This window comes from Scyliorhinus canicula, chromosome 5 (genome assembly GCF_902713615.1).
Source record: "Scyliorhinus canicula chromosome 5, sScyCan1.1, whole genome shotgun sequence".
Lineage (NCBI taxonomy): Eukaryota > Metazoa > Chordata > Chondrichthyes > Carcharhiniformes > Scyliorhinidae > Scyliorhinus > Scyliorhinus canicula.
Window position 1 is genome coordinate 101,272,717 of NC_052150.1, and position 26,059 is coordinate 101,298,775.

Here is a 26,059-nt window from a genome sequence, read left to right on the forward strand (position 1 = left end):
TTCTCCGATCTGGATGCTTAAGTCCCCACGCCAGCGTGAAAATGGTGGTGTTTTACGCCAGGAAAACTGGCGCAAAACGGCCACCAATTCCCTGTTCCGGGCGGGAATTGCCAGAAGAAAGCGTAGAGCTCCCAGCTCTAGCTGTCGATACGGCCAGCAGAATTGCCGTATCTTCATGGCAGATGCTGCTCACGGGCCCTGCCCGCAAAAATGGTCCCCCCCTTCGGCTGGCTCGCGTGCCCCGGATGCCCCACCACAGTGCCCCCAGCCCTGAAGAATGCCCCCCCCCTTCCCACGGATTGGCCCTCCACTGACTGTGGCGGTGCTGGACTGAGTCCTTAGCTGCCACGCTGAGTTCCCGACGGGGACAGAGCATCACAGGGCGGGCCACAGCCAACGTAAGGAGGGTGTGGATACAGCACGCGACGTACTCCTAGAGTATGTGATTTTGGCGTCGGGATCAAAGAATCCAGCTCATGAAGTACCTTCTCAAGAGGTGGCTGAACATAGAATATAGAACAAACAGTGCAGAAGGAGGCCATTTGGCCCATCGAGCCTGCACCGACCCACCTAAGCCCTCACTTCCACCCTATCCCCGTTACCCAATAACCCCTCAGAAACTTTTTTGGTCACTGAGGACAATTTAACGTGGCCAATCCACCTAACCTGCACATCTTTGGATTGTGGGAGGAAACCGGAGGACCCAGAGGAAACCCACGCAGACATGGGGAGAACATGCAGACTCCGCACAGACAGTGACGCAGCAGGGAATCGAACCTGGGACCCTGGCGCTGTGAAGCCACAGTGTTAATCACTTGTGCTACCGTGCTGCCCACAGGCTGAAGACCTCGATACGGAGGCTATACACACCTGCAGGGACTCACAACAATGAGATTCATGCTTCAACCTTTGCGTTGGTCGAGCAGGCCACAGGACTGCTGAAGGTGTGGTTCTGGTGCCTGAACTGGTCGGGTGTGCCCTCCATAGAGCACCCATAGGGTGTCCTGAATTATAGTGCTCTGCACAACTTGGTGCTGCAGAGGGGCGAGCAGCTGGACCAGGAGGATGTGGGGGAGGGACACATCTCGGTTGAAGAGGAGGTCAAGAAGGGTGGTGAAGTGCAACTTGCTGAGGAGGAGGATCAATGACCTTGGGTGATGGCCGAGGTCTGCATGTGCCGTAGAGTAAGGGGCACCCTCATACCCTCCCAGTTTGAGGATGAACAGGACTGGGGAATTAAGAGCTGACCCACCATCGGGTGTGACATCTAATCGGTACAGTGGTGCCAGTGGTAGGTTCTCATGATGGTGCCCAAGCTCATGGGCAGGGTGTTAAAGCCATTGGCCCGACTCTGTGGGAGATTGATGATGCATTGCATTCAGGACAAAGTGATGTTCCTCATCCTCAGTGATATATCTGACTGCTGCCTGATAGAGAGTCCTGGCAGTCAACGGGCTTATCGTGGGGTTCAGAGATACTGAATGACTTTCCTCAGCTTTCCAAGGTCAGGGATCGTGGTGTTCACATCTATCTTACATTCGAGGTGGGAAGGCTCTCAGCACTTTGACAGTGCGTGGGCTCCTTATCACTGGAGAAAAGAGGCAGACATGAAAGGCAGGAGCGTTGATGAAGTGGGGTGGAGGGGGCACCTTCCATGGATGAGAGGTTGGCGGAAGTGTTTCAGGCAGGGGTTGGGCCCACGCCAGTAGCAGTATGTCCATATTGCGTCATCAGTGTGGGAGATGGAAAGACATTGCGCTGCCATTCTCACACTGCACAGGACAAAAGCGGTGCGTGGGCACGGGGGTTCGCTGAGCATGGCGCCATGACATGACAGGGTGGAGACTCTGTAGGTGAACAAAGTGATGTTTAATTCCAGAACAATTTAACAATGGTGATCTATCTAAACTTGTCCCAAGATTCATCTGTGCCCACCAAGTGCGTATAGTCTCTTACTTTTCCTCACCACGCCCCCCCAACCCCGCTACATCTTGGTGTATCCCCAGTATACAAAGCCGAGGTCGAGGTGGTCTGTTGGCTTCCATGCCCTGTTGCCTGGGATTAACCTGGCGGGCGTTCCTTGGGGGGGGGGCATAGACCTTGATGGTCCAGGCCATCTTTCGGCCTACAACTCTTGGTATGCAGGGCTGGAGGTGTGCACTCAAGGGAGGGTGTGTCAGGTGAGCTGAACACCCTAGGCTCCAGAGGTGGAGGGCCCCAATCTGTGCACCTGCCAATCCTCCTCCCTTCGGGTGTCTGTGGGCCCCTGTGCTCCTTCATGTAGCACGGTAGCACAGTGGTTAGCACTGTTGCCTCACAGCGGCAGGGCCCAGGTTCGATTCCCCCCTTGGGTCACTATCTGTGCGGAGTCTGCATGTTCTCTCCGTGTCTGCGTGGGTTTCCTCCGGGTGCTCCAGTTTCCTCCCACAGTCTAAAGATGTGCAGGTTAGGTGAATTGGTCACGTCAAACTGACCTGTAGTGTTCAAAGGTTAGGTGGGGTTGCTGGGTTACAGGGATAAGGTGGATGTGTGAGCTTTGGTAGGGTGCTCTTTCAGGGGCTGATGTAGACTCAATCGGACTAATGGCCTCCTTCTGCACTGTAAATTCCATGATTCTAAGTGATAGAGGGACAACTGTAGTGAGATCCAGAAGACTCGCCGTCCTTTCCCACCAGTGCCTGCACCATGCAGTTGAAACCTGTACCATGGAGCTCATGCCCTCAGCGATGGAGGTCATGAGCTGAGCCATGGAGCCGACATCCCCTATCATGAAGTGTACCTCCTGAACCCTCCCAGTGTTTCCCTCATTCTGACGACACCATCTCCTCCGACATAAGGCGATGGAACTCCTCCAGTCGGCCTTGCACTCCAAGGAGGGATACTGTCATCCCTTCCTCATTCTCATGATTCTGCCTTTGTAGTTTCAGCAGCTCTGAGATGACTGGAACCAGGGGCATGACATCGACCTGGGGCTCAAAGCATCTTCTGCCTCCTCTGGGAGTTTCCTTCCTCTGCCTGCTGTGGGTCTTCGATTGTGAGGTGCTCATCTGTGAGTGACCGAAAAGCCTGATGGCTACTTAATACCATCGAGGTGTGAGTATCTGCGCTGGTGGAGGGTACGTGTGACAGATGTGATAGATCAAAAACGACACGATCTTGAGGTGGAGGATCGAGCTCTCCACCTATAATTAAGAGATTTTGTATCGCCCAGGGAAGCACACCGAGTCCCCTGACGCCCTATCCCGCGGTACATGTGCCAGCGCACAAGTGGACCGACTCCGGGCTCTCCACTATGACCTCTGCCACCTGGGGGTCACCCGGTTCTTCCATTTCATCAAGGCCCGCAACCTGCCCGACTCCACTGAGGAGGTCAGGACTCTCACCAGAGACTGCCAGGTCTGCGCGGAGTGCAAGCTGCTCTTCTACCAGCCAGATCGAGCGCACCTGGTGAAGGCCTCCCGCCCCTTTGAGCACCTCAGCATGGACTTCAAAGAGCCCCTCCCCTCCATCGACCGCAACACGTACTTTCTGAACGTGGTCGATGAGCACTCCGGGTTTTTCGCCAAACCATGCCCCGCTATGACTTCTGCCATGGTCATTAAAGCCCTCCACAGCATCTTCACACTGTTCGGTTTCCCCACCTACATCCACAGCGATCGGGGATCCTCTTTTATGAGTGACGAGCTGTGTCAGTTCCTGCTCAGCAAGGGCATCGCCTCGAGCAGGACGACCAGCTACAACCCCTGGGGAAACGGAAGGTGGAGGGGGAGAACGGGATGGTCTGGAAGGTAGTCGTGTTGGCCCTGCAGTCTAAAATTCTCCTGGTCTCCCGCTGGCAGGAGGTCCTCCCCGACGCGCTCCACTCCATCCGATCGCTCCTCTGCACCATGACTAACGAGACCCCTCATGAACGTCTCTTGGCCTTCCCCAGGAAGCCCACCTCCGAGGTCTTGTTTCCAACATGGCTGACAGTTCCTGGACCCGTCTTCCTTCACAAGCATGTGCGGAGCCATAAGTCGGACCCTTTGGCCGAAAGGGTCCACCTCCTACACGCAAACCCACAGTACGCCTACGTGGCACACCCCACGGGTGCCAGGACACAGTCTCCCTCCGGGGCCTGGCACCCACTGGATCCCCACCCACGGCCCCCGACCTGACACCACTCCCCCTCCCCACCGGTTGCCTCATTCACCCCTGCGCCATTCACCCTCCCCCCAGCGAACCTCACTGTAGCCCCCGCCCCAGGAGGATCCGTCCTCCCATTGGTTCCACTCAAGGGTGACGAAGACGAGGTCAACATGCTCCCAGAGTCACAGGTGACCAAGTCGGCACCCACATCACCACCAGGACTGAGGCGATCGCAGAGGAGGGTCAAGGCCCCCGACAGACTAAACTTGTGATTCTTTTTTTCCACCCGCTCTGCCGGACTCTTTTTTTAACAGGGGGTGAATGTGGTAATCACCACTCGCAGTATTATATGTATTACGGTAAGACACGTATAATAGAGGTACATGGGTAAATCCCTGCCTGCTGGCTCCGCCCAGTAGGCGGCGTATAAATGTGTGTGCTCAACGGTGCTGCAGCCATTCTGGTGGCAGCTACAGGAGGCACAACATCTTTGCTCAATAAAGCCTCGATTATTCCACTACTCTCGCCTTTATGGTAATTTATAGTGCATCACAAGCGCAGTTCTTCCCCTGCCTGGCCAATTTAAGAGCAACTTCCTCAAAGGACGTGAGGCATCTGAACTTGGGCATGGCTCTGGCTGGCAGCGCCCGCTCATGCCTACTACGCTTGAGTTTGTCCTGGAATGTGCCAGATGGTGAGCGTGTTGGTGGGGAGTCCTGTCAGTCCAGATGTTGATGAGGTGTGGCATGTGATGGACTTGAGTGGGAGCTGGGATGTGCGGAGCAGATTAGATACTGTGGAAGACCATTGGGAGTTGGGGGGTGGAGAAGAGATCAGCTTGAAGGTGCACGGGATGTGTGAGGAGGTGCAGTGAGAGATTAGAGCTGGCAGACTTACCCCTGGCCATGCGAATGTCATTCATCATTTTGCGGCACTTCTATCCTGTCCTCTTCTGCAGAGAGCTGACACTGACTAGGGCTGTCACTGCCCCCCCAGGCACAAGTGGTCACCTTGCTGTGACCATGGATAGAGGACACCCTGCCTCTGCTACACACCATCCAGGGGTCTGGTCTGGGCTTCCTTTGAGAAATGCAGGGCTGGCTTCCTGGCAGCCATCCCCTCGAATGGATCTGGAACAAGTGCTGAAGAGTGCGGGGACGGTGTTTATATGGAGCTCCCCAAGTTGCCCCAGGGTGAGCGAATCAGCGGGAGGCCGCCACGAGCGCGGTGTGATTCACGTGCTGAAAAAAGGGGCTCAATATTCTGTGAGATTTCCCGTTAAAGGCTTTGACTGGATTCGTACTGATTTTCTCACCGAAACCGACACTTCTAGTACGATTCCTCCTTGAGACAGAAAATGCATCAGGTGCCCTGTTTCCGTAGCATTGAGCAGAGGCCTGCAGCTTTGAATGTGCAGGATGGGCTCAGCAAAGTAAAACATGGCTGGGAGTGTGAAGGGTTTTGGGAGACTGTACAAATTCTGCAGGCAAAACACAGCAGGGATCCTGGACAATATTTGACGCAGAAACCTTCCATATTCCAACTGGAGTGCCTGAGCAGTGTTACACAGTACCCAGGTGCTGCCGCAGAGGGCTGATTAATAAATAGAGGACTTGACCAGCCACTTCGGAACACTCTCATTCCCTACCAGCCACCCCACAACCCCACCGCTGCTATCATAAACATGTCCACTTTCAGACATAGTTATGGCTGTGCTTGAAACAGCAAACAGAAGTTTTCAAAAACCCACCTGAATGACTGATATCCCACCAACCCAAAAGGCAGGCCAAAAGAAAGACTTTTCCAGCTGTCAAAGGGAGAAGACTTTCATCCTAACAATCTGGATTTGATTCAAACGTAAGTCCCAGAGGATATTACGTTAATCCACTGCACCTCCCAGTCTCAGAAACTAATAGGCTAATAATATTTATTTTTTTCATGCAAAATATCCCCTGTAGGTTAAGTATATGTTTTTTCCTCTTAATGCTTTACTAGAAAAATATGGTCAAAAATTACCTATACTTCTTAGCAAAAATATCATTCAGTGGTTGTCATCAAAATCTCCAATTGCGGACCTAAGCATAACTGCATGGAACGCTCAACTGGAAAAGGCACAGCAAAGACCAAGGGGGTTTTGAAACATCAAGAGGTGAGTCACTACAGAACTCTGACAGCACACCTGAAATCTCAGCTGGTTTCTATCAAGCTGCATTTCCAACTCTTTATTGTGTAAATTATTCCCCAGGAATTTTCTTCCGCTGATGTTGGTGCCAAAAAGGATTTAACATAAAAGTAAAGAATGCGACAGAAAGAGTGCGGGGTTTGGGGGGGGGGGGGGGGGGGGGGGGGGGGGTGAAGGGGGAGAGACCAGAGAGGGGAAAGCAGGGGAAAGTACAACGGCCAGTGATATAAAGTATGGTCTTACCTCAATGTGTGAATTAGATAATCCATTCTCTATTGACAAGCTGCTGGAGCTATTGTTGGGAGAGCTGGGCCCAGATCCTGGGGCACTGTTACAAACGGAGGAATCTTTGAGAAAAACAGTAATAAAATCAGAAATTACAGAATTACTACATATTCACAGTTAGAGCGACTTCAGCACAAACCAGTGATTTTAGTTCTGTTAAGCATAGTATCTGTATTTTTCTGCATTTGGCAAAATTGAACTGTATTTTCAATTCATTAATAACCTTGTTTAGTCTATGTTGCACCTGTTGGATCAACAGGTTCCATTTTATTTGATCAAGTGTATTTTTAAATGGCCTGAGCTCAGCCGATGAAGATGGAATTCACGTTGATTCAGACCATAGCGATGATTTTTATTTGTCCAATTTTCACTCCTTAAAATGACTCACAAAGGCATACTGTTTCACAGGCACTCACATCCTTCACATGTGAGCTTAGCCAGGGAATGTTGGCAGACCTTTCAGCCATGGTGGGGGGACATTAATGTTGAACAACATCTTGTTTCCACCAAGTATCCAAACACATGGGGCAGGATTCTCCATTTCAGAGACTAAGGGCGGGATTTACCGGCAGTTCATGCCGGTGGGAAATTCCAGTCCCATGCCGGTGCACCATGGTTGACAACGGCAGGGCCGGTAGATCCCGCTGGTGGCCAGCCACCACCACCGAAAAGGTGGTGGGTAAATCCTGCGGCAAGTGAAGGTTGGGACTGAATCATAGGTGTCTACGGTCCCAATGGCGGCGCCGGTCCCAGAGACATTCAGGGCATTCTAATGGGCCAGCACCGGCGCCACGTGTAACTAGTGCGATTCCAATGCACACGCCGACATGTGATTCACCGGAGCCGGGATTGGCACTCAATAAGCACTCCACTCCCCACACACTCTCATTCCAGCCAAGAAGGTGCCGCACCGAAGAGCCGCACCGAAATTCGCTGATGCAGAAGTGCAGACATTGCTGGGTGCCTGTGGAGGAGAGGAGGTATATCCTCCTAGCCTGGTGCTGGCTGACGTGAGCCAGTCAGAGAGGGACCTGGCACGGCCCCTGAGTGACGTGGCACAGCCCCAGAGGGATGTGTCCTAGTCCCTATTCTCCATGGGTGCGAACATGGAGACCCTGGTTGAGATGAGAGGAAACCTCCAGGACTGGCAGTGCCAGGTGACGGTGAAGTCTCTGAGCTCGCTCCAGTCGCACCCCCGTTCCAAGGAGTAGCCTGGGGGCCATCGAGCAACCTGAGGGTGGAGGAAGTGGTGGGGCCTGTGGCGCTTCTTCCCACAGAGAAGGGTGCTGGAATACCCCAGAGCCTCTGAATCCTCTCCATCTATTCCTGACACATCCGATGGGCAACAGGTAGAACAGGGTGGCACTATGCCACTCGTGACACCCAGTAAAGTGCCACTCCAGAAGATGGTTGCCAAAGGGGCCCCACATCCCAGGGTGAGATATGCAGCAGGTTGCCTCCACTTCGCTGGGCAGAGAATCCTGTCCATGCACTTTGAAGCACAAATTGTGATATTGATCATGAACTGGGAGCCTGATTAATGTTTTCTTCATTTATTCCAAATATACTGGACCCATCGGGATTCTCCGACTGCTCCCCCGCCGGGTCGGAGAATCCCCGGGGGGCTGAGCGAATCCCACCCCGCCGACCTGACGCCAGCTGGCGTATTCTCCGGCTCCGTTTTTCAGGCGGGGGCGGTACTCACGCCACGCCAGTCGGGGGCCGTTGGCAGCGGGCCCCCCGGCAATTCCCGGGCCCCGATGGGCCGAGCAGCCGTCCATTTTTGGTCAGTCCCTCCGGCATGAATCACTCAGCTCACGTACCAGCGGGACCTGACAGGTAAGTCGGCTGGGGCGGTCCTTGGAGGGGCTCGGGGGGATCCGACCTTGGGGGAGCCCCCACGGAGGCCTGGCCCGCAATCGGAGCCCACTGATCTGCGGGCGGGCCTGTGCCATGGGGCCACTCCTTCCTTCCGCGCCGACCCCTGTAGGGCTCCATGCAGAGGGGATAACACCCGGCGCATGCGCCAAAACACTCCGGCAGTTCTGCGTATGCGCGAGACCACGCCGGCCCTTTGACGCATGCGCGAACTCGCGCAGTCCCTTCGGCGCTGGCTTCGCACTTCCGGGTGCTGTTGACGCTGGAGTGGTTGGCACTGATTTCCCCACCGGCGTGGGGACTTAGTCCCCAGAAAGGACAATCCTCTCCATCACCACCTTGAGTGGAAGCAGCTCACTCACCACAACTTAAAGATTAAACTTGGAGCCTTCCAGTTCAGTATGATTGTGCACCACGCTTTGCAATGCAATTCACCCACTGAACAATTAGAAACATTTTAGTATTTTATCCTAACTTTGCTTCAGCTAGTCCTTACACGGTAAGAAAGAACAAATTACATAAGAAATCATGACAGGAACAAGTCATTCAACACGTCGAGCCCCACCCCCCTTTGTCAGACTCCACAATATCTTTGGGCGGGGTTCTCCGACCCTCCGTTGGGTCAGAGAATCACTGAGGGGCAGCGTGAAACCCGCCCCCACCGTCTGCCGAATTCATGGCACTGGAGATTCGGCTGGGGCGGGAAACGCGCCACGCCGGTCGGCAGCCGCTCACAGTGGCCCCCGCTCGGCGATTCTCCGGCCTGCAATGGGCCGAAGTCCCACTGGTTCTTTGTCATTCCCGATCAGACGAGGTCCCTTACAGGGGCTGGTTTAGCTCACTGGGCTAAAACACTGGCTTTTAAAGCAGACCAAGCAGGCCAGCCGCACGGTTCGATTCCCGTACCAGCCTCCCCGGACAGGAGCCGGAATGTGGCGACTAGGGGCTTTTCACAGTAACTTCATTGAAGCCTACTCGTGACAATAAGCGATTTTCATTTTCATTTCATTACCGGCGGGACCTGGTGATATGGGTGGGCTCCGGGATCCTGAGGGGGTCACAGGGCGATCTGGCCCGGGGAGGTGCCCCCACAATGGCCTGGCCCGCGATCGGGGCCCACCGATCTGCGGGCGGGCCTGTGCCGTGGGGACACTCTATTCCTTTGTGCCGGCCGTGTAAGCCTCCGCGATGGCCGATGCGTAGGTGAACCCCCCCTCTGCGCATGCGCGGGGATGACGTCAGCAGCCGCTGACGCTCCCACACATGCGCGGACCCTCGCCGGCCGGTGGGGCGCAAACCACTCTGGCACCGGCCTTGCCCCTGAAGGTGCGGAGGATTCCGCACCTTTTGGGGCAGGCCGAGGTTGGAGTGGTGCATGCCATTCCGTCCCGCTGGGACCCCCCCGCCCCGCCGGATACGGGAGAATCCCGCCCATATTATCCACAGCAATATACATTGTTTAGCACTTCTAACATAGCAAAGCATCCGAAAACAGCGTCATGGTGAGGGTCAGACCTGAGCAGCAGCAGGAAGTAGGTTAGAGATGATGACTAAAATGGCTATCGAGGAGGTACATGTTAATTGTATAGTTTTTTTTGAAAATGGGAGAGATGTCGCAAGAATTCTCCAAGCTGTTCATTCAAATAACACAGGATTACATTCAACAATCATGAGTGACTTTGTTTCTCCTGCTTGTTACTGTGTTTTCAACAGATGTGTAGTATTCTATTGATTGCCAATAGATGGGGCCTGTGTAACAGAAACATTTTCTTTGTCTCCTCTCAAGCATTTTTCTCTCATATATATACTGGCTATAACCTACCCGGCAACACCCTTGGAGCTGGATTTTATGGCCACTGCTGGTGGGTTTGAAGGTGGGTTAGTGGGGTTCCTAAAATGCAGCATGTGGCCTTCCTGCCACCTCCCATCTGTTTCCCATTTTAGGGGGGGGGGGGGTTAGCGGGGGTGTGGTGCAGGGGGGCATTAGATGGCCCTCCCATCCGTGGGCCAATTGTGGCCCTTAAGTGGCCAATTAATGGCAATTTATGTGCATCATCCCACACTTGCCGCTATTGTACCATGATGCCCATGCCAGGTGGGAAGCCCGGCAACTTTTACTTGGTAGGTGTCGGGCAAGATGGAAGGTCTCCTTTGAGGACCTCTATGTCCATTGGATGCATCCTTCAGATCATTCTTCCCCCCACCCCCCCCCCCCAACTCACGTACTCCACCCATCTCTCAAACCCAACGCCCTCACTGAGGACTGCATGCCAGGTTCGGTCGATACCCCTTCCCTTCAGTCTATCATCTATAACCTTCTCTTCTTCGGGGAGCCGTAGGATGTGGAACACATCGCCCCACAAAATCCAACCCTTCGTAGTTTTTTTATCAATTAAATCCACTGCAATCTTTTATCCTTCATGGTGGATGTCACTGCACATATATTACATGCAGCACACTGGCTTTCTACACAGTTATGAGGATGTGTTTTACTTTAAAAGATAAAAATAAACTGAAATCCTCTTAAGGCAATGGAGGACTGCCAGATGGCTACAAAATACAAGCATGCATTGAAGCAAATGGGATCAAAAAGGACAGTCAACACCCTGGGGAGTGTGAAAGGCCTGTGGTGGGATCCTCCATTCCTTTTTTTTCTTTGTTTTATAAATTTAGAGTACCCAATTCATTTTTCCAATTAATGGGCAATTTAGCATGGCCAATCCACCTACCCTGCACATCTTTGGGTTGTGGGGGCGAAACACACACAAAGACGGGGAGAATGTGCAAAATCCACACCGACAGTGACCCAGAGGGATCCTCAATTCCTTAGACTAAGTGTTGACGCCAGGGTAGGATTTGTGGACTTCCACGACAGCAAACCTGGTGCCACACCTGGACCAATTCAGCAACAGTTAAGGGGCTAGCAGTGGTGCCACGTGGAACATAATCTGTTTCAATCAGAAACGGTGCGGGATTCGTGATTGACACTCAGGAGGCTGACAAGCTGCAGCCGCATATCGACACTTCACTCCCCACCACACTATCCCAGCCAACAAGATGGCACCGGTTGCACTGGAGCACGCCCATCCCGCTGGCTGGGACCAGAGAGCACTTAGAGGGTGGCCTGGGGTGATACTCGTAAGACCTGTGGCCCTAGGTTCATAGCAAGTCGTCAGCGGCGTGCATAGCTGCATGGCTGCCTTGCAGGTCTTGGCAATGGTGTTCCGTGTCCATCCACCCCGACCCCACAGCCCATCTCCTGGCCACCCCCTACTACTCCTCCCAACTCTGACAGAAGCCCCGTGGCCAGAGGTATGACAATTAGCAAACCATGGTGATGTTGGACACTTTCTGTACCCCTTCTCTCTCCCTCAGCAGTCATAGCACCCGTTTCACAATTAAAAGCACAAATAAACCTCGCTGTTGGGAATTTGCCCCTATGGAGGTGGAGGATCGCGGAGGCCCCGGAGAATATCGGGTCAAGCCTGCTAATGATATGCCAAGGGTGTTCACTGTTTGTGCGGTGTAGAATGCATTGACGGCGAGTCAAGGCACCGGAGAATTACAATTTAGTGTGAAACCGGCACCCACCACGATCTTGGCGTCAGAGCCGATTTTCTGTCCAATCACGCTTCCCGAGTCAGACGTCAGCCGATGGAGAATCCCGCCCTCCCCATCTTTTGTTGGCTTGACACGATACTGAAACCTTTCAATATTTCCTGAGATCAGGGGCGGGATTCTCCCCTAGCCAGCAGGGCAGGCGGTCCCAGCGACGAGGAGTGGCATGAACCACTCCGGCGTTGGGCCGCCCAGAAGGTGGGGAATCCTCCGCACCTTCAGGGGCTGGACTGGCGGGGTTGGCGCCGCGCCAACCAGCATGGAAGGGGCTTGGCGCCATGCCAACCGGCACCACTGAAGGGCCTCCACCGGCCAGCGCGCGTTGCCGCATGCCCGGGAGCATCAGCGTCTGCTGGTGTCATCGCAGCGCCTGCGCAGGGGGGTTCATCTCCGCACCGGTCACGGTGGAGGTCCATAGCAGCTGGTGCGGAGGGAAAGAGTGCCCTCACGGCACAGGCACGCCTGCGGATCAGTGGGCCCCGATCACGGGCCAGGCCACTGTGGGGGCACCCCCCAGGGCCAGATCCCCCCGCGCCCCCCCGAGGACCCCGGAGGCCGCCCGCAGAGTCAGGTCCCGCCAGTAAGTACCAGGTCTAATTTACGCTGGCGGGACTGGCCTAACACGGGTGGCCGCTCGGCCCAAAACGGGCAGCCGCTCGGCCCATCGCGGGCCGGAGAATCACCTGGGCGGCCGCTGGCATGGCGCAGTTCCCACCCCCGCCAAAACCCCGGCGCCGGAGAATTCGGCGGCCAGCGGGGGTGGGGTTTACGTCACCCCCCGACGATTCTCCGGCCCGGCAGGGTGTCAGAGAATCCCGCTCCAGATATTAAAATGCAATTGCCTGTCCTAAATGTAATGAATGCAGCAGAGAGAGATCAGAGATCAGAATATTGTATTGAAAGCAGGCTGCAAAAGGTTATTTGCTTCCTCTCACACTTAGTAGTATTGTGTCCGGATTTGCAAAGTAACCATTCTGAGAGGAAAAATCTACTGCAAATGAAGATCTTTGGGAATAAAACATGGGCCAGGATTTTACAGCGTCGCCATGGTGTGTTGCCCCCTGTTGGATATGGCAAGCCATTTAAATCTCCATTCAGTTAGGCAGGACCATAATACCCCACCGGACAGGAGAGGGTATAAAATCCTGGCCATGGAAATCTGCCCATATAATTACACTCAGGAAGCCAACTGAACAAAACAGCTACAAAATGGAGTCACCATATTTAGACAAGCCAAAGGACAGCTGACTGTCTACTTCATCTACTCCCTTTGTTTTATCATCTTCACAACTTGTAAAAATTTTTAAGCTATCTTCTTCTTCTACCATCTGTACTAGGCTGCGTGTAAGCCCAAGGTATACGAGTGATGTATAAATGGTGGCTGTGCTTTCCCTAGTTTTTTTTTAATTTGGGAAATACTTTCAATGACTTATCTTCTTCTTTGTTTCAACTCAGAAAACCTGACTGAATAATTATTTATAATCTGAAAGTGCGAATAGTGGAACTCCTGCGGTATTGTCAAAAAACAACCTCTCTAAATTCACAAAGAATTCCTGATATGGTCAGACCTGGAGTGGTGAAACAAGAGAAGCTCAGCTCGTCCTATTCTCCTACTCTTTCCCCATAGCCTTGCAATTTTCTTTCTCGTCAGGTTCTTATCCAATTTCCTTTTGAAAGCCAGAATCGAATCTGTCTCTATCACAATCTTAAGACGTGTATTCCAGGTCCTGACCACTCACTGCGTAGATAAGTGTTTCATCACCTTGCTTTTGATTCACATTATAATCATATTTTACAACATTCACAAGAAAATGCAGTGAAGGTCATGATAACTGTATAGTTCTCCACTTTATGGTGAGGATATATTCGGTATTAGTCATTCTTGGGTAGGTTGTACTATGGAGCTTTCTTGGGAGGGGGTGGGTGTAGGTCTATGGTTTTGCAATAGATTATGGTAGTAGACGTTCGGTGTAAGCCTTGTGCAGGATGTTGTCCCTCTCGTAAGTAGCCCTGGGGCTGATCAGCTTGAGTTGAGTGGGGAGCTTACTTACAGGAAGGGCTTCATATCTCCAGTTCCATGTTTAGCTTAATAAGTAAGTAAAGTCACCATAGTCCCAGATGACCATTGGCTGCTTTCCCCTTTGAGGCAGAGAGCTGGTGGTGATTTAACCTGAGGATCACCACCCCTCAGGTGAGGGGCAAGGTTAAGATCATGAATGACTTCAACAAGTATGGGAATTGAACCCAGGCTGTTGGCCTTGCTACTGATCACAAACTAGCTATCCAGCCAACTGAGCTAAACTGGCCCCCATGTTCCATGTTCAGTTTATACTCATTCTGACTAACAAATGTGCCAAGTGTCCAGAGAACCAAGTAAGAAGGTTGGATTTTGCTGCCAGGAACAATATTCATTAGAGGCTGGTAGTGCTTAATGTTCTTTCACCTCTGCGGTTTTAGGTGAAGTGCACACACGCTCTGGTTCAGAGGGATGGTGGAGCCTTTTATAATTTCAGTGGCCTGATGCACACCTGTTTTGCCACCCTCTCTTTTCTTTGAACAAAACAATCCTAGATGGGATGTCATAAAAATGAGCTGCTCATTCAAAGAGTTCAGGTCAACAAAGTGGAGTAAAAACTCCCTCCCTGCTAGCGATATCCTGTTTTACATAATCAACCTTTTTTCCCCAACATCTTTCAGACAATAGAAATAGGAATTAAAAGGAAGGAAAGTGATAGAAAAGCCTGGATTTTCACTGAGTTGCAGCGACTATGCACCTTATCTAAATTGTTGGCAGGACACCAAATCTGACAGATCCTATTTTCATGATGGGTGGACCGTGGTGAAAGGGGCTGGGATGTGATTCAAACCGAGCCCAGCAGGGCCATTTGAACTCAGTACTGAGTTGAAGCAAGCTCATTTTCGTTGGAACGAGGTCTGTTCCCGCAATATTAATGTGCATGAGGAGACTAAGACTTGTGAAACTCTAAATCGGCCAGGTTTGGTCAATCCATGGGCCAAAACTTTGTGTTCACTAAGCGGGCTGACGGCAGACCTGAACGATTGCAAAATGGGGTGCAATGAAGTCAGCCGAGAGTTCCAATATCAACCCGCCTCGTGATAGTTCAGTCAGGAGTCGCATGCGGAAGTCAGAACCGTGCTCCTAGACAGTTGAGGGCCCAATTAAGGTCACTTAAAGGGCAATTGACTGCGATTTTGAGTGACCCATGCTCTTTTACGCTCTGCATATGAGCAACTCCACCAGGCGGTTTTCACATTTCTACCGCATTCTATATCCAGGGCAGAATGAAAAGGTTCACAGGCTGATGGCAAGATGATTATTGAGGAATTTAGTTGCAAGTTGTTTGGAACTGGTTTAGAATAGTTTCAGGCGTTGTTTTTGCTGTTGTTCTGGAGAACACTCCGATTTCTGGGACACTGCAGAGGCCTTCTGCCAACAAGCCCCTTCAGTGCTGAAAGCTGTGCAACCATCTACACAAACAAGGGGATTATGTACTCCTCTGGAGGGATCTCTTCAGAAGAGGAGGAGATAGCTAGAAGGGAGAGGAGGCAGTATCCCAGAGTGGGAGCTATCGAACAAGAGGTGCAGCTAGAAGAGGTGGAGGGTCAGGAGGAAGGGAAAGGCAGAAGGATCTGCAGAAGGTGCCATTACCCAGCTGGCAGAGTTTAGAGGCAGCAATCATAATAGTTGGATAGGCCTGAGGTTGATCGCTGCAATATTCCCCTGAACGTCTTAATTTGCTGTTTGCTGCACATTGCACAATGGGACCAATTGGAGGATGAAGTCAGTGATCCTGCTCCACAGGCCACAGAGGATGAATTAAATGCTGAGGAGCAGCCTGATTATCCCCAGGGGGAGGAGCAGGGTCCTGATGCGAAGATGCTTATGGGAGGCAGAGAGACCAGGGAGGCCTTGATTGAGAGATGTCATGAATGTGCCTAGCAACAGCAGTACAACAAATTAAACAAAACATAATAGGATGTGAGATGTCCAGCAACAGGTAGAAATCTGTCTAGAGACAGCAGTAGCCAGTATTCAAAATGCGTCTCTCCCAGTAATGTGTTCAGAAGGCAGTTCAGGTAAGAATTAGATGCGACTAGCTTATGAGGAGAAACAGCTTAAAGATCAATGAGACATACATGTTAATGTTTAGAGTCAAGGAAGTTGATAGGGACAGACTTCCAAATACATAGAGGGCATAATCAATGTAAAGCAAAGGTATAATTGACAGGAGGCCAGTGAACATCTAGCAGGTAGAAGCAGACATGCCAGCTTTCCAGCTGGCAGCCAAAAAGCCAGTTTCCAGTGAGCAGCTGAAGGCCATGTAACAGTCTCTAAGTCTCAGAGCCAAGGCAGTTCAGAAAACAGTCACAAAGGCAGTTTAAAAACCTTTGCTGGACCAGGAAAGGACGTTTTCCAGAATTGATGATCAACCCTATGTTGTGTGGTTTTAAATTATTGATTTATTTACTTTAGATGTTGTTTGGGGAAACGGAATTCTTAAAGATTTCAGATATCGGAGATATATTTTGGAATGAGGGGCATGTTCTACGTAAACTGTGTGTTTGTTTGGTAACTCATATACCTTAATTATTGGAGAGTAGAGTAGTCCTCTTTGTGTGTACTTCTTGTAACTTTATAACTAATCTTTAATAGTTGTTACAGAATGACGGGGCTGTTTATTTTTACTGGAGTTTCAGTTGTCTCCTCACACCAAAACAAAATAAACCTTTTTAGAGTAAACCTTTTTAGAATTTAGAGTACCCAATTATTCTTTTTCCAATTAAGGGCAATTTAGCGTGGCCAATCCACCTAACCTGCACATCTTTGGGTTGTGGGGGTAAATCCCACGCAGGCATGGGGAGAATGTGCAAACTCTACACGGACAGTGGCCCAGGGCCGTGATTCGAACCAGGGTCCTCAGCACCGCAGTCCCAGTGCTAACCACTGCGCCACATGCCGCCCCAAAACAAAATAAACCCGTACACCCCCACAAAGCAGTGTTCCAAGTTGGGATATCCTCGCAGATAACATCAGCGAGCTTCGTGACAGAGAACTTTCAGTTGGGAATCCAAAGGAAGGAGTCAAGGTGAAGGCAAGGGCAACACCACCTTCCTGATCGGTGCTGATGAAACCATGCTGTCACCCTTAAATTAAGTCCCAATCTCTGAAATAAACTTTTCAGCCCTTTATATGTGTGACACATGACTCCCAGGCCTCTTTCTGATCAATTGCATGAAGGACACTAAGGCATTTGTACATAATGTGACATTTTTAGAATCAAGGCAAAGAATCATATGCACCAATGCCAAGGGAACATAAATCACATGTGACAATTCATTCTGCGATCATTGTGACTTCAATTTCCATTGTGAGTGGTGGTGCTCCCCCTCCTCGCTGGTAGCTGGATTGGAGGCAGTCTGTTGACTCTGATGCCACCTCAGCCTTGATGATTGTGGTGACACTCCCTTGGTCACCAGGACCTGTGTGGGCATCGTCAGGGTGGGAGAGTCCAGCATTGTGGATGGGCATTCTTCAGTAATCACAGTCTCATCAGTGGTGGAGCTGCTGCCATCGTTCACAGTATCCTGAGAGGAGCCTGCAGATGTCAACTCCAGCTCGTCCGCCAGCATGAGGTTCGTTCGAATCTCCATGCTTTTACTGTACATGGATGGGGATGCCGACACTCCAGCCTCACTGCGACCAGTGGACCTGGTTCCACATTTGCAGGCCATTTGAATGATTGGGGATCCCCCCACCAGTCCATCCTCCTCCTGTGCACTGTAACTCGTCTTCACCCATAAGGGAAAAAGTTATTTTCTTAGTTATTTCCCTGCAGGCCTTTCCAGCCAACCCCCCCCCCCCCCCCCCCCCCCCCCCCACACACACACACACCAGTTCACCTGTCTGTCACCCCGACATACATACCAGCCATAGTCTATCAAGGCACATGATGTGCCACATTGTGCTCTGCATTTCGTACCCATGAGCACATCATGTGCTGCCACCTACAGAGACCAATGGAATCAGTACTCACCCTGGCAGACTGCAAAACCTTTCCTGACACTGGATCCTGGTTCAGCAAGCTATGTTGGCTGCTGACAGGCCTAACACCTCTGTCCAGGCTTTTTTTCAGCATGTGAGGTGGCCCCCTCGTGCTGTCCCATGGCACCAGGATGTTATGACAGTTACTAACTGCCCTCAGTAAGACCCTAAGGCACTCATCAAAAAAATGGGGTGCAGACTGGCCTCTGGAATTTCCATCAAGCTTGGTGTGTGTACCATGGGCAATGTTGCCGTGCTGGACATGGTACTCCAAATCAAGTAAGGTGACAAAATATTTCGGGGGCGATTCTCTGAGCCCCGCGCCGGGCTGGTGAATCACCGCAACAGCACCACGACACCCGACGCCGGCACGCGATTCTCCAAGGAGGGGCAGGGGGGCTCCTTCACCATGGGGGGCCTCTGATGGGGTCTGGCCCATGATCAGGGACCACCGATCGGCGAGCTAGCCTCTCTCTTCCCCCCCCCCCAGGCCTACTTTCTGGCGTGGCCGGCCCCTGAACACCGATGCCATGTTGAATCGGGGCCGGCGCGCTAAAGAAGTCCCCCACGCATGCGCAGGTTGGCGCGGCCCAACTGCGCATGTGCGGGTTGGCGCGGCACCAAGGTTGGAGCCGCGTGAACTGCTCCAGTGCTGTGCTGGCCCTCTGTAAGGAACAGAATTGGTTGTCCCCTGGTGCCAACACTTGGGCTCCATATTGGAGAATCGCCCCTACAAAGTACCAAAGCAGTTCACTGAGGTTCTGAGTACTGACTTGTAGCCTTCGGGAAGTTCCATTTAAATCCCCCACCTGCGCCCTTCCTGTTCCCTGCATCTGACCTCTTCCTGATTCCACTTGCAGTACGGATCCTCTCTCAGCATGCATTTCACACTGGCCAGCAATTAATTGACCAGACAGCAAGAAATTGGCTTTGGGAGCCAATCATGGGCAGGAGCAGAAATCGTATCCATTTCTGGTTCTGCTGATTGCACTCGCCTGCCATGCTGAAAATTCAGATCAGGCTCTTTTGATTTTGAATAAAATCCAGTAGCTTGCTATGTTTCTGAGTCCAGGAAAAGAGCAATTACAATAGCTGTTTGTTGACAGTAGCAGAGTGGTATCATTATTGCATCATTACTGATTGACTGCTTCCACAGCCTTTCATTATCACAGTGGGGGGCTGTAAGTTTGCAGTTTGATTGATCAGTAATCAAGAGATTAGTGGTTTTTCATATGGGGTTGTGAATACAAATGTTTGCTTTTAATCAGACATTAATCAATGAAAGTGTCTTGTTTATGGTGAAGGCCATAACTGATACTTTTATAGATCTCATCTCAGCATGGCTTCTGATGAATACCTATGGGGGAAACTGCGGTGAGCCAGTATGGAGGGTGTAAGGGCAAAAGGTGATGGATTGGCATGAGTTAGCACCCAAGTTGGCATAAGGTCTAGAAGGGGCCATGGAAATTAGTAGGGGTCATGACAACATCACAAAGCAGAATACTGCAGATGCTGGATATCTGAAATAAAAACAAAAGGTGCAAAAAATTCTCAGCAGATCTGGCAGCAACTGTGGAGAGAGAAACAGAGTTAATGTTTTGAGTGAAACCTGGTTCTCCTTCGGAAAGCTGGTCACCAGATCAACCTGGTCACCATTATTTAGACTAGCTTTCAATTCCGGATTTATTAATTAAATTTAAATTCCACCAGGTGCTACAGTGGGATTTGAATCCATGTCCCTTGGGTCTTAGATTGGGCCTCTGGATTATTCATAAACTAACATTACCACTATGTCACCGTCACACCTCCTATTAGACTTCTCACTGCTGCAGCACAGTATAGATCTTCCAAATAATCTCAAAGCTTTAAAACATGACACGAATAGCCCCTCACCAGTTAATCTGTTTTCCCAAAAGCTGACAGACAGATTTCATATCATTCAGCAAGTGTACCTCCACTATCTGCACTTATTCCACTTCATACATGTCACGAGCATGCTCTGTCAAATCCAATGCAAATTTACACCAATAAAGCTATCCCTCAAAACCACAAAACTGCTTCACAGGCACACCTCAGCCTTAGCTGACATGTAAAACCTACGTTACTCCTGGCATAATATGTAGATCAGACAAACACACATTCAAGGGGAAGGATGGAAGGAAGCTATGAGACCTAACCATCACAAGCTCAATCAGCAACAGAAAACGAGTGGAGCTAATTAAAATTATTCACTGTGGACATTTCAGCCCAACCCAAATGTGTGAGAACAATGACCACAAAAGCACATCCATGCACACATTCTAATCATGTTCAAATATTGATAGTTTGTCATTAATAGCAGAAGGACTGAGACTTACTAATGACACACTCTCAACTTAATTTTATTGATTGTAATTTACAATGGCCTGACGCCATTATTGAAGAACTGTTCATACTCTACAAAAAATCAATATATCAAATTGCAACTCATCACGCAGAATTTTCAACGGTTACTCAATCAGATCTGACTGCAATTTTTGCAATGTTGATATCGCCACCGAAAAGTTCAACCAGGTATGCAACTTCAGCCAAGTACTTAGTATATGTGGATGCTTAAAATAATGTGCAGCCATCCAACATCTATGTCAGTTATTTTATTGGTTAAATAGGCAGCCAAAAATGCAAATGACTAAATCTGCAACTGGAATATACATAACACTATAATTATTCAATCAACATAGAAAAATGACATAAAACTTCCTTGACATATTATTTACAATAGACAAAATCAGAATCTGGACTTAATTAGTGCAAGGTTTAAAATTTTTAATATTTGAACAGTTGTGGTAAACAATACAAATCTAAATATCCCCAAGACTCAACTTTGTTTAATTTAAACTAACATTTTGGATCCATGCCTAACTAACAACTAAAGAAAATGAAGTGTTCATATAACAAATTCCCATTGCCCTTGAGGTCATTTTCTATGAAAGTCGAGGGATAAAGTGAGCGAATTGAGGACTGCTGTATTCAATCATAAGAGTTGGTGGAACACTCCAGGATGAACAATAAGTTGTGATTTCACAAGTCCTTTTGAGACTATGTTTTCTGTAAATGTCCTAGTTACCATAGGGAGGTATGTCTTCCCGAACACATGGGGCCTTTATGTTGGTTCCCATCAATGATGGTGAGACTTTGCAGGAGAGTGTGGAAAAGTCTTTTGGGAGGGCTTTGGAGGCTGAGTTGGGGCGGGGGAGGGGTGGCACATAGAGGGTAGGTGTACCATCGAGGGTGCCCTGATGCACAAACCAAAGATTGTACCCCACCTTCCTTCCTTGGTTTTCATCTTAAATATCAAAAACAAAGTGGGCCAGCTTCTCTTCTTCCACCTTCCATCACCTACAGTATTATGCCAGCAGGGACTGAATTATGCTCTTACCTGCCTACTAATTAGCCAAAGCCTCAATGGATCTGGACAGTAAAAAGTCTTACAACACCAGGTTAAAGTCCAACAGGTTTGTTTCAAACACAAGCTTTCGGACCACTGCTCCTTCCTCAGCTGACTGCTCCATATGTGTGTCAGTTGCCGAATACCTTGCCTGCGATTTTCCGGACCAGTTTGCTGGGGGTTTTCCCATAGTGGATAAGGCGAGCCATTGGCTGCCGGCAGGATTTTCTGGCCCCACCAAAGTCTACGGACTTTTGCACAGCTTTCCTGCCCCACCACCAGGGAACCTGCCACCAGAAAGGGTCGAAAATTCTGCTCATTGATTTCATGTCTGATATTGCACTTTCAGTTTGCTTGTGCAATATCCAGTTAAGGATGTGCCACATCAATGGCCAAGTGATTGACACTATCCAGTTAAGACCTGACCAGGAGCTTAAAATTGTGGTCCCTGACTAAATTTCCAGTCAAGCTCAACTGGATACGACACAACTTCAGTGCTCTATTTGAGCCTAAACTGAGTCTTGGCCTGGACATCCAATCCATCACTATAACTGATTACTTCCACCACTGCACATTACCCATCTCTGCTCAGAGCTCAACTCATTGACATTGAAACTCTCATTTGTGGCTCTTCTATTTCCAGATTCAACATTTCCAATGCCTTGCTGACTGGTCTCCTGAACCCCACCCAACAAGAACACCAATTTAACAAAAATCCATGCTGTAATATTATACTGCATAAAATTCCATTCACCTATCCACCCACACTTACAAATCTTGAGTGGTCAACTGTTGCTCAATGTATTGATTTTAAATTCCTCATTGAATACTTTCTAGCCCATGTCACTGCCCATTCTTCCAGAGTTGGTCTATAATGATAATAATACCAATAGCTGGTTACCCTCACCTATGTTGATAATTTAAAATGTATTCGCCAGAAAGCTGATACCGTCCAAGTCCAAATGTCAAAACACACGATTTGTGACAGCCATCTGCACAATGGACTTGTGTGTGTCCAGTTTTTTAAGTGTTGACTGCACTAGACATGGCAATAGAACAATGTTCTAATGAGCTTCACATGGCATTGTGAAAAAAATGCTTACTGCATATTCTTCCTGCTCTTTTCACATTATAATCAGTGGAAGAGCCTTCATCATATTTCCTCCATACTCCAAACCTCATCTCTAGCCCCTTCACCTTACGACATCTCTCCCACCTTCAAAAACATCTTTAAAATCTACCTTTCAGACAACACATTTCACCAACGCCCCGAAACTGCCTTCTGCTCTTTAACATTCAACAATGAAGCGCCATTTGCAGCAGCCTCTCTCCGCTCACTGATCTCCAAGATGTAGCCTCTCCCACTTGCCAACTTGCCAAGTTTCACTCCTTCCCATCCTCCCTGACCTCTGAGTTGCAGCCTCTCCCTGATGGCGCTCAAGGGGTTACCACAACCCAAGTTGTTTTTAAATGTCCATCAAATCTGCTCCTGTCTTGTTGCCAGGTTCGATCCGGCCCTGGGTCACTGTCCGTGTGGAGTTTGCACATTCCCCCTGTATTTGTGTGAGTTTCGCTCCACAACCCAAAGATGTGCAGGCTAGGTGGATTGGCCACGCTAAATTGCCCCTTAATTGGAAAAATTAATTGGGTACTCTAAATTTATAACAAAAAAAAATGAAAATCAAGAGCAAATGGTGATTATATTTGATGTAAGCAAAACAGTTACAAGTGTCTGAACCCTTGTAGCGTCTAAGTACAAATAAGGTAGTAATCTTCAGCAATACCCTATGGAAATTTGGAAGTGTCTAGGACCTAATTCTTGCCACTCTGCACCTAAATTCTCTGAGCCTGCACTGAACAAAGATGGAGGACAAGAACAACATATGTTTATTGCACTTCTGTAATAACATAGCAGTGACTAGACTTAATAGATTTATTTTAATTAAAGGTAGAAAGATCAATAGATGATATACAAAGATTATTTTGATCAAGCAATGAAAAATCCTCCAAAGATCAAAAGATGTAGGCAAGTTAAGTTAGCAATGAATGGGTGAAGAAAAACACATTTAGGTCCAAAATAGAGGAGAATAAAATGAAAGGTAATGAAATGAATCAGGCTAGAAAATGACAGAACTAGCTGACCTTTCTGCCTCTCATCTCATTGTTCCAACCGCTGTTAACACAACATTTAGGAATAACACCTACAGCTAGGTTTTCATGGAATTGTTTTCATAGAAGTGGGAGTGTAAGAGTTAAGAGTCTTTAGAGAATTTGTAAATATTCCTGAAATGCAGATAAGGGGCGGCATTCTCCCCTACCCGGCGTGACGAAGGGTCCCAGAGTAGGGGATTGGCGCCAACCACTCAGGGGTCGCGCCTCCCCAAAGGTAGGGAATTCTCCCCACCTTTGGGGGCCAGCCCCGCGCCGGAGCAGTTGCCACCAGAAGACCGGCGCAAAAATCCGGCGCCCCCGGCAGCGGGGCTGGCCGAAAGGCTTTCACCGGTCTGCGCAAGCGCCGGCAGTGACGTCAGCGGCAACTGGCCGCTGACGTCACTGTCGTCGCATGCGCGATGTGGGGTTCTCTTCCGCCTCCGCTATTGCGGAGGCCGTGGCGGCCACGGAAGAACATAGTGCAGCCAGGCCCATAGTCTGAGCGGGGGGGCCCCGATCGCGGGCCAGGCCACAGTGGGGGCACCCCCCGGGTTCGATCGCCTCCCGCCCCCCCAGGACCCCGGGGGCCTGCTCGCGCCGCTGAGCCCGCCGTTCCAGAGGTGGTTTAAACCTCGGCGGCGGTAGAGGACTCACAGCGGTGGGACTTCGGCCCATCCGGGCCGGAGAATCACCGCAGGGGCCTCTCTGATCAGAGTGGCGAGATTCCGCCGCCGCCACTTCCCGGGTGGCGGAGAATCTCTGCCACGGCGGGGGCGGGATTTTAGGCGCCCCCAGGCGATTCTCTGACCCTGCTGGGGGTCGGAGAATTTCGCCCAATGTACGTAGAACTGTTAAGCTATCAGGTTATTTAAATAGCAAGCCCTTTAAAAATTGAAATAAATACCTGTTAGTCTGTGCTGTGAGAGTTGAAATCATCTGTTATAGCAGTTTCAATAGCTGCATGTTGGCATAATTCAAAGTGCTATCATTTTCACATTATTAATGGTTGGCTGCTTTCCACAACCTATCATTACCACAGAGGGGAGTTGTAAATTCATTGTTTAATTAACTTCTCAAAAAAGTTATTTTCTATTAAGTACTTGATTAAGTACTTGAGATGATTTAATTGTGTTGAATGATATTAATAAATGGGATTTTTAAAAATAATGAAGCAATAGAGCACCAAAGGTCCCAAATAGGGGCAACAAGGGTCCAGTCGGGTGGGTGATAGCCATATTTTCCCTCCAATCTCCCCTCTGCACTCTCTGAACTCATCTTGACCAGGAGACCCACATCCTGCATAATTCCTCTAAACTAGCTTCTCTTTCTAGCTATCATAGCTGATATTGTTAATGGTTCCCTCTGTTCAGGAATTGTTTCCTTTTCTGAGACAGTCATCAATGCTCAGTTAACAATATATTAAGAGTAAGGTCAATAAATTGTTGGGCGCTGAGAGAATCATGAAATATTGGTACAGAGCAAAATAAAGTTGATGAAAAAGTTCAGCTGTGATCTTGATGAATGGAGGAGGCTTGATGAGGCATTTAACCTGCACTTACTCCAATTTTGTATGTTCTTATGGTCTAAACATATTTTTTAGTGAAAAATATTTTGGCCTTCTATACTCAATATTGTTTTCTTTGAGAGGTGCCAGCTCCAATTGGTATGAAAGAGGTTAATTGACTGACTGGTTGTCCCTCCTTCTATTGACAGTTTAGTCAAGGCATGGAATACCCTCTGCAAGGAATTTTAACCCACATTAATCATGACATATGTTCAGAGGAAAATTGAAGGAATTTAAAATTGGTCTATCTGGAAGATAGTTTTGTGTAAAATATCCTTACTGAAGGGTGGAATCTGTCAGGGTGTCAGGCTCTGACTGAAAACTGGATTGTATCTCTCCATATGCACAGTCGAGTCTACAGGCCAGATTTTCTGGCATTTAGTGCAAATAAAATCTGGGGGCATAGTTTATGCCGTCACTCTGGTGGTCTTGCCAGCTCCACAGAGATCGGGGCACCATCTTTAAAGGGTGTCACCATCAGGACTGGAATTAAACTCCTCCAACCTCCCCCCCCGCCACCTCACACCCCTCCCCATGGACATGGAGGACGCCCCGCCCACAAGCATTAGAAAGTGCCCCGCCCTCAACAACACAATTATCAGGGTTCTCTTTCGCTCCCCCTCCCATGTCACAACCACAGAAATATCAGCGGTTCTCTTTCACCAAACCACCCCCCACCCCCCCCCCCCCCCCACCACTCATAAGGGGAAGCCCCCCCCCCCCCCATGGGGATCTCTTTCAAGTGCCCCAGAGCTGGTGGCA

At 49.7% G+C, this 26,059-nt stretch overlaps 1 protein-coding gene across 1 annotated transcript in view; it reads right to left on the minus strand.

Annotated features, from left to right (window-relative positions):
* LOC119966162 (histone deacetylase 9-like) overlaps positions 1–26,059 on the minus strand; it is a 1,160,486-nt gene that overhangs the window by 433,870 nt on the left and 700,557 nt on the right. The window contains exon 10 of the mRNA XM_038797463.1: positions 6,554–6,657. Coding sequence (XP_038653391.1) covers positions 6,554–6,657 — 104 coding nt within the window. The remainder of the gene's footprint in view (positions 1–6,553; positions 6,658–26,059) is intronic.